Source organism: Mauremys reevesii, linkage group 18 (assembly GCF_016161935.1).
Source record: "Mauremys reevesii isolate NIE-2019 linkage group 18, ASM1616193v1, whole genome shotgun sequence".
Taxonomy (NCBI): domain Eukaryota; kingdom Metazoa; phylum Chordata; order Testudines; family Geoemydidae; genus Mauremys; species Mauremys reevesii.
This window is the reverse complement of record NC_052640.1, coordinates 6,136,253-6,150,843: the sequence shown is the minus strand read 5'-3', so window position 1 is coordinate 6,150,843 and position 14,591 is coordinate 6,136,253. Positions and strand designations below refer to the sequence as shown.

At 40.1% G+C, this 14,591-nt stretch overlaps 3 protein-coding genes across 27 annotated transcripts in view; 2 read left to right on the top strand and 1 right to left on the bottom strand.

The window, feature by feature from the left end:
* The window catches only part of KNTC1 (kinetochore associated 1), a 75,880-nt gene extending 70,843 nt beyond the window's left edge, over positions 1 to 5,037 (top strand). For 8 of the 9 annotated variants that reach the window (XM_039504467.1, XM_039504466.1, XM_039504468.1 and 5 more), the window contains 3 exons: positions 951 to 1,040; positions 2,275 to 2,420; positions 3,826 to 3,967. In XM_039504467.1, coding sequence (XP_039360401.1) covers positions 951 to 1,040; positions 2,275 to 2,420; positions 3,826 to 3,967 — 378 coding nt within the window. Of the gene's footprint in view, positions 1 to 950; positions 1,041 to 2,274; positions 2,421 to 3,825; positions 3,968 to 4,247 lie in introns of those variants that run through there. The other variant, XM_039504475.1, reaches the window with a different exon arrangement.
* A 1,600-nt stretch (positions 5,038 to 6,637) lies between these two features.
* Positions 6,638 to 13,908, bottom strand: VPS29 (VPS29 retromer complex component). Of its 2 annotated transcripts, XM_039505165.1 has the most exons (5): positions 13,757 to 13,902; positions 12,604 to 12,615; positions 8,857 to 9,048; positions 8,011 to 8,246; positions 6,638 to 7,378 (listed from the first exon to the last, which is right to left on the bottom strand). In XM_039505165.1, the coding sequence occupies exons 1-5, from the start codon at positions 13,757 to 13,759 to the stop codon at positions 7,261 to 7,263; spliced, it is 561 nt and encodes a 186-aa protein (XP_039361099.1). In that variant the 5' UTR covers positions 13,760 to 13,902; the 3' UTR covers positions 6,638 to 7,260. The 2 variants fall into 2 exon arrangements, with proteins under 2 accessions (XP_039361099.1, XP_039361100.1); XM_039505166.1 differs by lacking the exon at positions 12,604 to 12,615 and having other exon boundaries at positions 13,757 to 13,908.
* RAD9B (RAD9 checkpoint clamp component B) overlaps positions 13,467 to 14,591 on the top strand; it is a 22,974-nt gene continuing 21,849 nt past the window's right edge. For 6 of the 16 annotated variants that reach the window (XM_039505148.1, XM_039505151.1, XM_039505143.1 and 3 more), the window contains exon 1: positions 14,164 to 14,342. In XM_039505148.1, the coding sequence (XP_039361082.1) occupies positions 14,285 to 14,342 (58 nt within the window). In that variant the 5' untranslated portion in view covers positions 14,164 to 14,284. Of the gene's footprint in view, positions 13,609 to 13,970; positions 14,140 to 14,163; positions 14,347 to 14,591 lie in introns of those variants that run through there. The other 10 variants (XM_039505149.1, XM_039505152.1, XM_039505139.1 and 7 more) reach the window with 7 other exon arrangements.

The window sequence follows — 14,591 nt, the reverse complement described above, 5'->3', positions numbered from 1 at the left end:
CAAAAAGAGGGATTCACTTTTCCCCCCTCCCCTTCCCCTGAAAATCCAAACAAGGGAAGAAATCAATCAAGTTCTAAAAAAAGAAAAGATTTTATTAAAGAAAGAAAGAGAGTACACTATCTCTGTAATACCAGGATGGAAAATATTACAGGGTCTGACTTATAAAACTGGAGAGACTTCCCCCCTCCCTCCTCCTCAGAATAATCAGTAACAGCAACAGAAATAAAGAATTCTTTCAGCAAACACACAATTGCAAATATAGAAAGCAACTCAAAAGACTAATCCGCCTTTTTAACTAATACTCACTATACTGGATAGTAGGAAATACTCCAGGAGAACTTGGAGACATGTCTGGCCTCTCTTAGATCCAAAGAGAGCAGGAACACTCAAACAAAGAACACAGACACAGCCTTCCCTCCACAGAGATTTGAAATTATCCTGTCCCTTGATTGGTCCTCTGGTCAGGTGTTCCTCAGGTTACTGAGCTTGTTGTCTCTTTTACCTGGAAAGGGTTCTTAACCCTGATCTGTTTATTTATGACACACACATTTTTAATTTATCTATTCATATGGCACAATATTAATTTGTGAATACATCTACAAGGTTTAGTTTGTCTACATTTTACAAATGCTTGTCTATTTTTAGTTTCACAAATTTTTAAATTGTATTTGTATTTCTTTATGCAATATTTTTTTATTTTGTGAAATGGGAAACTGAGCAAGGAATTACTCACAATGGAGTAAATCCAAACTGTTGACCACAAGTGTATAATAATTTCTGCTGTAGAATATGTTGCAGGAGTTAATCAAAACAAAAGCTTAAGCAAATAGTATTTACTGAAACCAAACCAATTTCTCATTTGTGCAAGAAGTTTCAAAACATTTGTTCCTCTGAGAATTTTTAGACTACAAAATTCTGCATATGTTTAACGTCAAACTAATTTTTCCAAGGGTTTCCTATCTTCATGTAACCCAGAGACTGTCCTACAGCAAGTAGATGAACACATGAACACTGGTGAGGTAGCAGGCTTTGGATCACAGGTAAATAAACTAGTCTAATCTCCTTATTCATAGACTTTACGAGGAGAAGGGGCCATTAGACCATCTAGTCTGACCTGTGTATTTCAGGCTATTAACTTTCACCCAGTTACTCCTACGTTGAGCCCAAAAATGTGTCTGGCTAAAGCCTATTTTCTAGAAACGTATCCAGTCTTGATTTTTGAAGACAGCAAGAGATAGAGAATCCCACCACTTCCACTGGGAGTTTGTTCCAGTGGTTAGTCACTCTGTTAAACTTGTGCCCTATTTCTAGGTTGAATTTGTCCGGCTTCAGCTTCTAGCCATTGGTTTTGGTTATGCCTTTCTCTGCCAGATTAAAGAGCCCTTTAATATTCTTACCTTGTGAAGGGATTTATACACTAATCAAGTCACCTCAATTTTTTTTATGATAAACTAACCAGACTAAGCTCTTTAACGCTCACTGTAAGGCATTTTCTCCAGCCCTGGAATCATTTTTGCAGTTCTTCTGCACCCTGTCCAATTGTTTGTGGAGTTTTTTAAGATGTGGACACCAGAACCTTATGCATTATTTCAGAAGCAGTCACACCAATGCCATACAGAAAGATCACCTCCCTACTTATTTCTCCCTCATTTACACATCCAAGGATTTTACCAACCCTTTTTGCCACCGTTCAGCAAGTTATCCTTGATTAATAAGATGGTGACAAAGAAAAACACAAGTTTGATGCACTGTTAGTACACTTTGTCAGTTACCAAAATAAGTCAGTAGTGGTTGTAAGGAAATACATTTTTGCAGTCTGTTAATTATTCTGTAATTGACTCACTGACGACTGTGATTACACAATGCTGTTCTGTAGCACACTCCATGTATGGAGGGCAGCATTGTTTGAAGAATAGCTAACTGTCAAATCAGTTGTATGGTACTAACTAAACACAGCAAGGCTCTAACCAAACAAAACTGCTAAGAAGAGCTCTATACTGTTTTTCTGGCTCTGTCTGACTCACTGTGGGTGAGTTTACTTAATTTCCCTGTCTGAGACACAAGAATATTTAATCCTCAAATCATCCTACCTTCTTTATAAGAGAGCTTATATTTTCAAAGTGCTGTAAAAACATTAACTCTAATCACCTCATGTGAGACTCAAGTGGGAAAAAGCTAGTAGGATAGACCCGTGACAAACAAATAAGAACTCAGTATAGGAAAATTAATTTAATTGTATCTAAAATATTTAAATAGCTCTTCTGCCACTTTCAGATTAGGTGTTTAATTCTGGACAACATCATAAACGAGAAACAATATGAACGATTTTTTAAAACAAAATACTTCCCATTATTGAAGCTACAAGTGATGAACACTCACAGAGTGAAAGAATTAGTGGATTACCTTGCCAACAAGAGCTGGTAAGTTAACAAGGTGTAGTATGGTGGTGCACGGTAGATAAAATTAGAAAACTCCTGTGGAAGTTAGAATCTTACAGTATTTACTGTAACTTTTTCGTTTACTAGGACTCTAGTGACTTACCAGCACACAGTATCCAGGAGTTTTACAAGCACTGACAATTAAATGTTTTTTCTTTAAGGTGACTAAGAAATCCTCCATGCTCCCTGGCAATCTGCTTACAGTGCTGGGGGCTTTGTCTGAAAGTAATGGATCAGTTATTTGGTAAAGTTATTTGTTACCAAACTTCAGGAGTTGGCATTTTGCTCCTTGACTCAGTAAGACTTGGACAGGTGTTCTACTGGGATGGAAAGAGTAAGCTTACTGAAAGTTCCACAGAGCAGCAGTTTTCAAACTGCGGACTACGAAACAGCCTATTGAGCTGACTGGTCACATGGGACTGGCTCTCTAGGGTTTTTTTTTATGGAATTTAGCAGCGGTAAACAAATTTAATCTCCCAGATGAGCAACTGTACTTGCCACAATGATGTTTTGTGATCACAAATTCCGGGCCACCGCCCCAGGGCCCAAGTTTTAGTTAGGGCTATATAGTGCAAGTTATGGACAGGTCACAGGCTGTGAATTTTTGTTTTCTGCCTGTAAGTTGTCCATTACTTTTACTAAAAATACCCATGACTAAAACTTAGCATTACACATGGATAGAAATCCACTGTAAGTCTAAACTCCTGGTATAGGGTATAGCAAGTGTTGGCTTTACGTAAATAACTAGGTTTTAGGGAGACCTTTTTCCCTTCCAGGATTATCTACTGAAAAGGGGTAGAGAAAAATAGTCAAAACTCCTGTTAGGCCTTTAGGGCAGGGGTGGCCAACCTGTGGCTCCAGAGCCACATGCAGCTCCTTGTATAGGCACCGACTCTGGAGCTGGAGCTACAGGCGCCAACTTTCCAATGTGCCGGGGGGTGCTCACTGCTTAACCCCTGGCTCGGCCACAGTCCCTGCCCCCATTCCATCCCTTCCTCTGAGCCTGTCATGCCCTCCCACCCTCTAACCCCCCAAGCCTCCTGCACACCACAAAACAACTGATCGGGAGGAAGGGGAGGTGCTGATTGGCAGGGCTGCTGGTGGGGCAGGAAGAGCTGGGGCACAGGAAGCGCTGGGGGCTGGTGACATTACTGTAGCTCTTTGGCAATGTACATTGGTAAATTCTGGCTCCTTCTCAGGCTCAGGTTGGCCATCCCTGCTTTAGGGAATTGGAAAATAAAAAGAGAAATCACAAAAACTTTGTTTATATGCATTGTTTTATAGTTAAAGGCACATTGTCTAAATTCTCTGCATTGTAGAGTATTATGGGAATTGAGGGAGATTAGTTTTGTCAGCTGTGAAACAAACTTTATTTTGTCCTTTACAGCATGGATGATGCAGCAGCCCTAATAGTAGAATATCAGAAACAATGTGGAAATCCCATTCTGGCAGATAAATCATCTTGTGATATTTTGAAGGTAAAAGGCTCTAGTTATCCGACTTATCTTGGTTTAAAGAGAAAATACTGAAACCTAAGACATTCATTCTGACTAAAGAACAAGATGCTCTTGGACCAGTTAAAGACTCTCCTATATTAGTTATTTTTCTATTTTAGTACCATTTCATGGTAGAATTCTAAGTTTCAAATATGCAAATAAAATCTATGCAATATTTCTTATATAAAAAGGGAACTTTATGCCTATTTCAATGCTCCTATCTCATTTTCCTATAAACTTATCCTTTTGGAACACTTCTATTCCTATAAAAAGTTACTAAACTCTTGTGTGTTCCTCTTTTCTTCCCCTCCAGATGTTTCTGAGCGGACCAGAGTAGACTTCTGCATTTTCTTATTGGAAACAGCTACCCAGAGGAGCATGTAACTTGATCTATATCCCTTCTCTTCCAGGGGCAAGATTGTTTCAAACTGTATTGGTCACATGCATTGTGTTTAAAGGGGAACTAAGTTGAAACCACCTAAGTACCCTTTCAACAAAGTTACCATTCACTTTTTTTATTGCTCCTGGCTAACAGACAGACATTCACATTAGTTTAAGTGTGCTGTCCCATGTGAAAGAGTTAAAGGCTTCACTTACATTGTATGAACTCTTTCCCCCCTCCCATACAACTTGGTGTAATCTCAGCACTTCAATACTGGAAATAGGAAGTGAAGTTTAAAATTCTCACTTAATTTTCAAGAGTTACATGAAGTCATTGCTGTGGACTTTCTAATTTCTCCTCAGTGTCAGGATTTTTTGCTTTGTTTTTTAAGCAACCTTTCCATGTCAAATCCTACTAAGATAAAATTCACTTTGTAAACTGTGAGATAAGGATTTCTAAACAAGATTGTAAATGTTAGTGTATCTTATGTAAAATATTTTGTAGACTTGTTTTTCATTCAAGGATGGGCACAAATAAAACAGACAAGCTCAAATTTTGAACTTAAAAAATACTAATGTTTGTAATGTAAACTAAGACATTCTCCCCAGACTTTCTATACATGCTACTTGAATAGGGTAAGATGACTCATTTCAGTGAAATTAAGATTTTAGATAACTTCTCTAAAACCAACTGTGCATATAAACAAACAATTTCACTGCCATTGTTTTATCGTGACACTAGTCTTTCTTTGAGACAAAAGTATATGGATGAATTCCTCCAAAGGAAACTGAGTACCTTCCTAAAACTGAGTGGAAACATGCCAATAACTGAGCATACTTAAAATAGATGCAAAATAGATATAAAGGCCCAGGGTGGTTGTATCTTTAAGACCCATGTATCTAGTCTAGTAATATTGTACTAACAAAAGTAATAACCAGATGGCTGTTTTAATTAATCTAGCAATAGTTCTGTTTTTCAGCTGTCAGCTAATGCAGACTGGGTAACACAGTAAAACAGATAAGGAACTAAGTTGAATAAGTGTTATACCAGCTGAGTAAGGAGAAGAAAATTAGAAAGTTTTGTGCTTGCGTCATACTAAGTTGTCTAACAAATTGAGTTATAAGAAGATACACTTCCAATCCTACAATAAATACTCTCAGCACTTGAAAGGAGAATCACTCTCTTTGGTGGAAAAGCTGTTTCTTGTAAAAACAGTGAGCTATTCTAGCGTAGTAAGCCACTCTCAGAATGCAGAGAAAAAGATGCTTGCTGTTCTTTATGAAACAAACACCAATAATACTCTGCAAGAAATGCTGCTATGGCTCCCTTCCTTAGTGGGATAATTAGTACAAAATGGCAGGCATGAGCAACAGAAGCTACCCTACTATGTGGAGCTTGGGTTGAGTGTTTTCAGATGAGAATAGGAAATCCACAAGTCCTAGTATTTCAAAATCAATTTTTGGGGTCTAAATAAATGAACTATGGTCTTACTCATCTTTAGAAAGTTGAAGTCAAGTGAAACTAAACTGTCTAAACTCTTGTATACTGACAGGACCACTTCTATATAACTTCAGTTTAACATTTTATCTTGATTTATTTTTTCCTTTAAATCCGAAGTAAGTAAGGCAAAGGTAATCAGATGGTCATTGGTTAAACTGGTACAAGTAATTGAAGATAGTTTGTGTATTCTCCAAAACTGGTCATGCAGTGTGTTAGAACTAGTTTATGATTTCATAGAGAAGTTGTACTTTAAGTAACAGAACCTTAACATTTATTTATTTAGTTTTATCCTGGTAGTTTCAGGAACAGTATTACATCATTTTGCTTTTGGCTTAGGGTATGTTTACACTTACCTTCCCGGTCGATGCGGTGAGTTCGACTTCTCGGAGTTCGAACTATCACGTCTAGATCAGATGCGATAGTTCGAACTCCAGAAGCGCTGCGGTCGACTCCGGTACTCCACCACTGCAAACGGTGGTGGCGGAGTCGACGGGGGAGCCACGGAGTTCGACCCTGGTGCGTCTGGACGGGTAAGTAGGTCGAACTAGGGTACTTCGAATTCAGCTACGCTATTCACGTAGCTGAATTTGCGTACCCTAGTTCGACCCCCCCCCCCTTCTTAGTGTAGACCAGGCCTAAGACACTAATCTGAGTGAAAAATATTAAATATGGTTTAAAACAACCATGTTATGGCTCACTTCTTAAGGTTTGTTCACACATGCTTCATTTTAGCTATTCCAGAATAATTCTGTGCAGCCACTTACTCTGGAATAAAAGTGCCAGTTCCAAAGTGGATTAAACTAATTACAAACAAACTGAGATTCCACCACATAGGGCATATTTCAGAATAACAACTGCACTCTGAATTCACACCCTACTTTAATTCAGTTTAAGTTTCATGGGTTAGACAAGTCTTTTGGTGTCAAGAGGCTTAAGCTAATTTTTTTCCAAAAATTGATAAATTACTTAATTGCATTAAATGTGCAGGTTCTGTAAATGCTATTACCACAAGTAGAATATTGTCACAAGCTTATGTATAATTCAGTATATTTCAAAACAATTTCAACTGTTACATATAACTTTCGCCTTAATGGTTTATCATTCAAAATAGGTTTTATATAAATAAAACCTGACTGATTGAAAAACAAGTTTATTACAACATTAAAGGTAGTTATTTAACAAGACTGATTATACACCTAAGGCATTTTGCACCATAACAGGATATTTTACAAGCTGAACCGTACATAGAAAACAAGCAAGAGGGTGCCATTGTCTGGAAGCTTTGTATTATAAACTAGTTACCCTGCTATAGGCTACAAGCAGTTAGCAAGTATTTAATACTGCAAACAATCAAATATTGCAGACAGTTTGTGGTTCTTGAATGCTCAGTTACTTTACCATCTCATTCCCTCTTGTTCTAGTCAAGAGCACCAGAAGATTTGTTTTAGGGTTTTTTGTACTCAATTCTTTCTACTTTCACATCATCTCCAATTAGTTGATACACATAGGTAACTACTGTGGAAGCTTGGATATCCATCAGCACAAATGAAGGAATGATGTTGCTGGAAAGAAAAACTGATTGTTAATATCAGGTAATTATAAAACTCCAACATCAGTTATTTCTCAAAGCTAGATTTCTTTATGAGTTGCTCCAAAAAGTTGGAAAACTATTCTAGATATTTCAACAAACTCATCTTAAGCAAATGGATTTAGAAGGTATTATAGGAAAATCCTGGACACCAGCAGCACAATGTGTATGGTTATCTAGCAAATAACCCTAAAAATTAACTTATTGCACAGCAGCTGTTTCCTCTGATAGGAAACATCACTGCTGGGGATTATCTGTTCAACCTGACAAAGATTAGGAAGGCTTTAGTTATTACTTTCTAGTATGTGTGCACAGGAAATAGGTAGCAACAGTAAATACACACACTCTGAGCAGCTGTTTTCAACCTTTTCTTTTCTAGACCCAAACCTTTGAGAAGTGATACAGAAATGCAATACTGACGTTTCAAAACACAAATTAGTGTTAGTGTGTATTAGGCCTGTTAGTATGTATAAGGCTTGAAGATAAACATGTATCATAATTGGGTATTAGAACAGTTATTACTGTAAAATTAGTGCTCATGAGCAATGATGGGTGTGATATAAAAACCTAGGTAAATAGACAACTGTCCAACTTATTTTAACTCACTTCTCCAAGGCACTATAAGCTCCTGTGGCTGACCCGGGGTTGATGTAGAACTTGTTTTCATGCTCAAATGCCTCAAATTTGTGTGTATGCCCTGAAATTAAAATGTCCACATCAAACTGCCTTTGTAGCAGTGCCAGGCTGGCCATATCTCCCCAGGGTATAACTTGATGGCCATGGATCAGCCCAATTTTGAACTGCCCAACGGTTACAACTTTCTGTTCTGGATAATTCAGGTTCTAAAAATTAAAAACAAATATACAACATACAGATTACATATACTGAAACAGACTCCATCTTCAAAAGGAATTAAGTTATTATTTGCTATGTATTCATATAACACAAAAACCTGCTACTCCTGAGAATAAGCTAGGGACCCTCTTCAACTTAAGTTTTTCTTCACTGAAGAATGCAGAAACACCACACGCAGCCAGAAATCAACTACATCAAAGCCAAATATGCCTTAAAGGTGGCACCAAGAATGAAAAGCTTATAGAAATATTGAACTAATAAGTTTATTATTTACAGTTTCAAAATAAATTTAGAATTACAAAACTGCATCTGACCAAGGAACTTCAACATCTTGGCAAAGCAGCTATTTGCTGGCAAATAAGTTCATTTATTTTATTACAATGCTTAATTAAATAAACCAAACAACATGAATTCAAGAGTCAGCTTTGGCCTTGTTGGGCATGGGGTAAGAACTAGGCTTAAGTCATTTTACCCTGTTCTTTATTAAGTAATTATAACTGTCTCAATTTTGTCCATTTCCTTAAATGGTGTAAAGGGAGTTATAAATAACTCACGTGTCAGACTGTTTTTTAAAAGTCTTTGTAGAGAGGTCATTACCTCATCAAAGTCTCCTCTTACAATGTGAACATCCCCAGCTAAAGTCTTGAGGTAGTCATAGCTCTCCTTGGTGCAGAGGTTTCCGGTGCAGAGGATGTGCTGTATCTTTCCTGGGACCAGCAGTTTTTTGAACTTAGCTGGGAGGTTGTTGCATCGATGTGGGATGTGAAGGTCTCCTAATACTAATACCAGCTTATCAGGTGTCAAGGACAGGAAAAAGGAGAGAAGAATTACAGAACCTAACTGGAGCCAATAAAAATCAAGACGCAAGAAATTTGCAAGCTTGGTTATCTTCAGTTTCACAATTCTGCATTTCTGATGTAAAATTATTGAAAAAAACTGAAACTGAGCTTACGATTAGGATGTGGGTCTCAAAGTGAGTAATGTCTCACTAGGAGAGTGGTACAGACTGATGCCTTGTCTACACTACAAGGGTTTTGACAATATAGGTATGGCATTAAAACCCTCTAGCAATAGATGCACTTAATAGGAAAGTCCTTGTACTTGTATAATTTATGCTGGTTGGGGAAATGGCATAACCTATACCAGTACAAGCACAGTTATACTGGTGTAACTGCATCTACAGTCCACCTTATATTGGCTGTTAGTAAAAAAGACATTCCTGTCAGACATAGCTCAAGTGGTAAAATTTAAGTTTAGACCAGGCCTAAGTTATGGCGACTTCCCCTTCATTATTTCAAGTTTCCCTTTACTTCAGTATTTAATCTTCATTTTGTTTTCCTAAAATGAGCTTGCAGTGTGTCAGTGTTTAACTGAATAAAAAGTTTGTCAAAAGACAAAATTAATAAAACATCTTAGCTTCCATTGGACAATATCAAGTACATCTTTGTCAAAAAGTTGATTTTAATAGAGCATTGCAAGCTGAACACAGAACTATGAATACATAAAACTATTAAAGGAAACGCTCTATGAAGTATGATAAGTGCATCACTTGTATTCTGTCAGCAATCAACCATCACTTGTATTCTGTTAGGGTATGGCTACACTGGCGATTTGCAGCGCTGGAAAGCCTCCACCAGTGCTGCAATTAGTAAGTGGCCACACCTGCAGGGCACTTCCAACGCTGCAACTCCCTGGCTGCAGCGCTGGCCGTACACCTCACTCGGCATGGGGAATAAGGATTCCAGCGCTGGTGCTGCAGCGCTGGTCATCAAGTGTGGCCACACACCAGCGCTGTGATTGGCCTCCAGGGAATAAGGTGTATCCCAGAATGCTTTTATAAATTACTCTCTTTGTTTTGTTATGCAGCCTCTCTTTGTTTTGTTGTGAACGAGCTCCGATCGGAGCTCCGTTCTGTACCTGGCTGTAAACAATCAAATGAGAGGCAGGCAGGGAGAGTGAATGAAACAGAACGGAGCCGATCGGAGCTCCGTTTGAACTGCTTATCTATAAAAACAAACACTGATCACAGCAAACAGGAGCTATCTGTACCTGGCTGTGAACGATCAAATGAGAGGCAGGGGAAACAGTGTTGGATGCAGGCTGTTAGGGTTCGCAAACATTTTGTGATTTTTCCAATCTCTCTCTTCCCCGCTCCCTGTCACAGTACACCACAGGGAGTGAGTGAAACAGGGGGGAGTCCGTGTTGGAGGCAGGCTGTTTGCAATTAGAGTTAAGACTAAGGGCTCATGAACATTGTGATTTTTCCAATCCAGGAAGCTAACACACAGTGTTGGCTCCAAAAATCCACTCTCTCTATCTTCCCCGCTCCCTGTCACAGTACACCACCCTCCACCCCCCTCTTTTGAAAAGCACGTTGGTGCACTTGAATGCTGGGATAGCTGCCCATAATGCAGCACTCCCAACAGCGCTGCAAATGCTCCAAATGTGGCCACACACCAGCGCTGGTAGCTGTGAGTGTGGCCACACACCAGCGCTGCTCCTACACAGCTGGATGACCAGCGCTGCAAATGACCAGCGCTGCAAACCATAAGTGTAGCCATACCCATAGTCTATATCAAATCTAGGATGTCACCATTATTAAATAAATCACCTGTACTATCATCACACCTTTAATTTGAATAATTGATTACAAAGGTAGCCTACAATGTAATGTCAGACTTTTTAAACTTATTTAGGAAACAAAATTAATGCAGACAAAATATCAATAAGCCAAGCTTAATTTGATTATCCAACAACTGTGTGAAAAGGGTTGTAAAGAAAAAATTGTTACAGGCCACATGAACATTGGATAAAATGCACGCATTCCTATTATTCTGATAAATAAGTCAATATACTACTTGTTTTCTTCCAAGTGTAGTGTTGTTGATATATGGTAATACCCAAAATGTGATAACATTGGGCTAGTTTACACTGGCAATGCTTTAACGTGGCTTGTGTAGCTGCAGCAGAGCGCTGGGAGAGAGCTCTCCCGGCACTCTAAAAAACCACCTCCATGAGGGGCATAGCTACCAGTGGTGGTGCACTGTTTACACTGGCGCTTTACAGTACTGAAACTTGCTGGGTGAGTGTTTGCAGCACTATAAATTGCCAGTGTAAACAAGTCCATTGTAAATAAACATATAAGCTGCTCTCCATACAAATATAAAAGTTAGATATCACTACTTGTAGCTACACTATGAATGAACCATAACCTTGTCTACATTATAAATTTTGTCCTTTGCATTTTATTCCAGTAACCATGCAGCAGCACTCAACAATATTAACAGAAGTGCAGATGGCTCGGGCATTTTTACCCATGTTGTGAAAGCCTGCTCAGTCTAAGTATCCAAACTATGCAAGAGAGGGGAATATTATAACTCAAAGAATTGGTAAAGTGAGACAGAATCTTTAACCTGTGAGCCACCGGTTCAAGTCCAAGTCAGTAGTGATATAAAGCACTTCTTATTTCTGAGACTACCAGAAGAAGTAAGGCCTTCCACTAGTTTCCAGTGGACAGATGTCCTATTACTCCTAAAGATGATCCTTCCAGCTCAAAAAGGAAGCACAGTGGCAAGACAGTGAAGTTTGCTGGGCTAGTGCCAGTGTTGTAACTGTTCAGTGGATAGGCCTTCATTCCTCAGGGCTGTTAGGCTTTTCACCAGCACTTTGTTTATATTAAAAATTGGATAGGACAAGGGAGGGAGAAACTTAAATGTTGGCCTTCCTGTGCTACAAACTTAAAAAAAGTGAGCTAACACACTTGAGCTCCCATATTGTTAGAAAATTTTAAAAGTTACATTTTAACAATGTTATATCCTCTACACATTGATAGCATAACCATGTTAACTGAAACAGTTTTAAAACAATTTCCTAATATGGCTGATTTTGTAGCATAACTGATTTTGATGGCAACAAAACATTATGTGGGGTCTTTAATCAAGTCTTACAAGATTTACACACAACACTAGTTAGTTACATATGTAATGCCCACCCCCAAATTATGCTCTCAGTTAGAGACACTCAACCTCACTGAATCAAATATGTGCTGATGAATTGAGAGAAACCATTTAGACCCTAATTCAGATTCAAGTTTCTATCAAAATAGCTTGCTAGACTACAACAAGCAGCATTTTCTGCTGTACTAATTGCATCACATTTATCTGACAGACACAACAATTATGACAAAAAGCACACAAGAATTTGGCTTTCAACAGAAATTTAGTTGCAGTCTTGACTATGGATTGGCTAGCGGCTATTCTATAATTCATACCTATTTTAACATCTAGTAACATTGACAAATCATCTACCACCCGTGTTAGCAAGAGCCAAGAGGAGTAAACTTACTCTGTGCCCAGCCTTATTGGAATGAAGAAGTTGATTGCAGACAGGGGGAATGAAAAAACAGGGTGAAACATGAACAATGTTAAAAGAAAGTAACAGAAAAGAACAAAATAGACATATGAATAGCCAAATAATGATTTTTTTTAATGTTATGCAAGGAAGTGTTAAAAAAAAATCAGCTTTCCTGAAATGGTCTGAAACAATATTGGAACACTTTTTCAAGCTGCCACTTCACAAAATATTCATACCACCTGTTGTAATTTTCCAGTTAACCAGTTATTCTTTTGAATATTTTTCTTCTAATCCAACCTTTTTGAATTTCACATTAGACTGACTTAGTAAACAGTGACTGATCAGAATCCCTCCCCCCCAAACAAGAATATCCATTGATGCCAATTTCATGGATTTCTATTCTTCCAAGAAATGGGTCACATATACTTCCGAAAAAGATTATTCATATAAATGAATACTATTAAAGCAAACAATGTTGAAGATTACATGGTTAATACAAAACAGCCTTCAAAAGAAATACAGAGGAACCTTGCTAATTTGCCTAAATGCCTGGGGGACCCAATATGAATGTCTGAACTTGGCATTAAGATGCACGTGAACAAGAGATAAAAAGCCAGGGATTGTTTTATAAACTGCTGCTTAGTTTTAGTTATTCTGTTACTTTGCAGTAAGCGGGTTAGTCTATATGTTGTGTCCAGTTAAGTCTAAAGAACAGCAGGGCCCCAATACAGAACTGTCCCTACAATTAAAGCTTTGGGACGAGGAGTCCGTTTTCGGTGAGCGCCACGAGCAGGGGCGGCTCTAGGAATTGCGCAGCCCCAAGCAGGGCGGCACGCCGCGGGGGGGGGGGCGCTCTGGCGGTCGCCGGTCCCGCGGCTCCGGTGGCCCTCCCGCGTCAGGCCGCCTCACGCACGCGCTTGGCGGGAGGGGTCTGGAGCCGGCCCTGGTCACGAGACGGGAGGATTAGCACGGTGCTGCTGTATCGCCGTGGCTAAGGTAGCTCCGATCCCGGGGGGCGGGGGCCCTGGGACAACAACGCACTGGGGGCGGGAAGGGCAGCAGGGCCCCGGAGCCGGGCCGTCTCCAGCGTAGGGTGCGGGTCGGGAGCTCCCTCTCACCGCCCTCACTCCCCGGGGTGGCTCACCATCCTGCTCCGGTCCACTCGTCACCTGCTCCCCTTCCGCTCCGCAAAGGGCCAAGGAGCAACGGGCCGTCACGGATTCCGGAAGCCAACGGCGGTTACGGCCTACGGCAACTAGAAGGGATCATTCCAAGTCGGTACACACGAGAGCGCGTTCCTTAGCAGTCAGGCCTCGCGCTTCACCCGTCACTCTCAGACCGCGAGGGATAAGCATCATCCGGGGTCCTGAGGAGCAGTTGGCCCCGCCCCTCAAGCAACTGGCTGGTTTCCCGCCCTTTTGGGACGTGCTGTGTGAGGGGCGAGGCTGGGTTGGGAAGGCCTGACTGAGGTGCTGTCGCCCAGCCCCCAAACCATGAAGTGTGTGATTGGGGGGACCCACCTCAGAGGTAGCACCCGCTGCAGCAGGGGGCTGTGTGAGGCGGCTCAGGGGCAGGGCAAGGGGGCTACACCCAGGAGGGCACATCACTGGGACCATGAAATAGGGAGCCGCGCTGAGACCTGCTGCTGGGGACACGGTGACGGACCCCCAGAATGGCTCAGTGGCTCCTCACATGCATGCAGAACACGCAGACCCTTGTGCAACGTGATGGAAAGTACTGCTACTTATAGAGTTGTTTCTATCAAAGGCCTCTGGAATTTGGGTTTTAAGATCTGTCTATTTCTATTTCTGTCATACAAAATATACTTTAAACAGGTGTTGCCATATAATTTAAGACGAAGTGTGATTTGGTGGACCTTCAAATGTTATTAGAAAGGGGAGGACTTTTTGGTATGTAAAATGTCTGCTTTTAAATAAAGACTCTGTCGCCCATTTGAGCAACTAGGGCTCTACATATCC

Excerpts from the sequence above, each read along its gene's own strand:
- VPS29 (XM_039505165.1), bottom strand. Across the intron at positions 8,247-8,856 it reads TAAGAGGAGACTTTGATGAG|AACCTGAATTATCCAGAACA; the intron begins GTAATGACCTCT and ends TTTAATTTTTAG. Across the intron at positions 7,379-8,010 it reads GCTTATAGTGCCTTGGAGAA|CAACATCATTCCTTCATTTG; the intron begins GTGAGTTAAAAT and ends TTTTCTTTCCAG.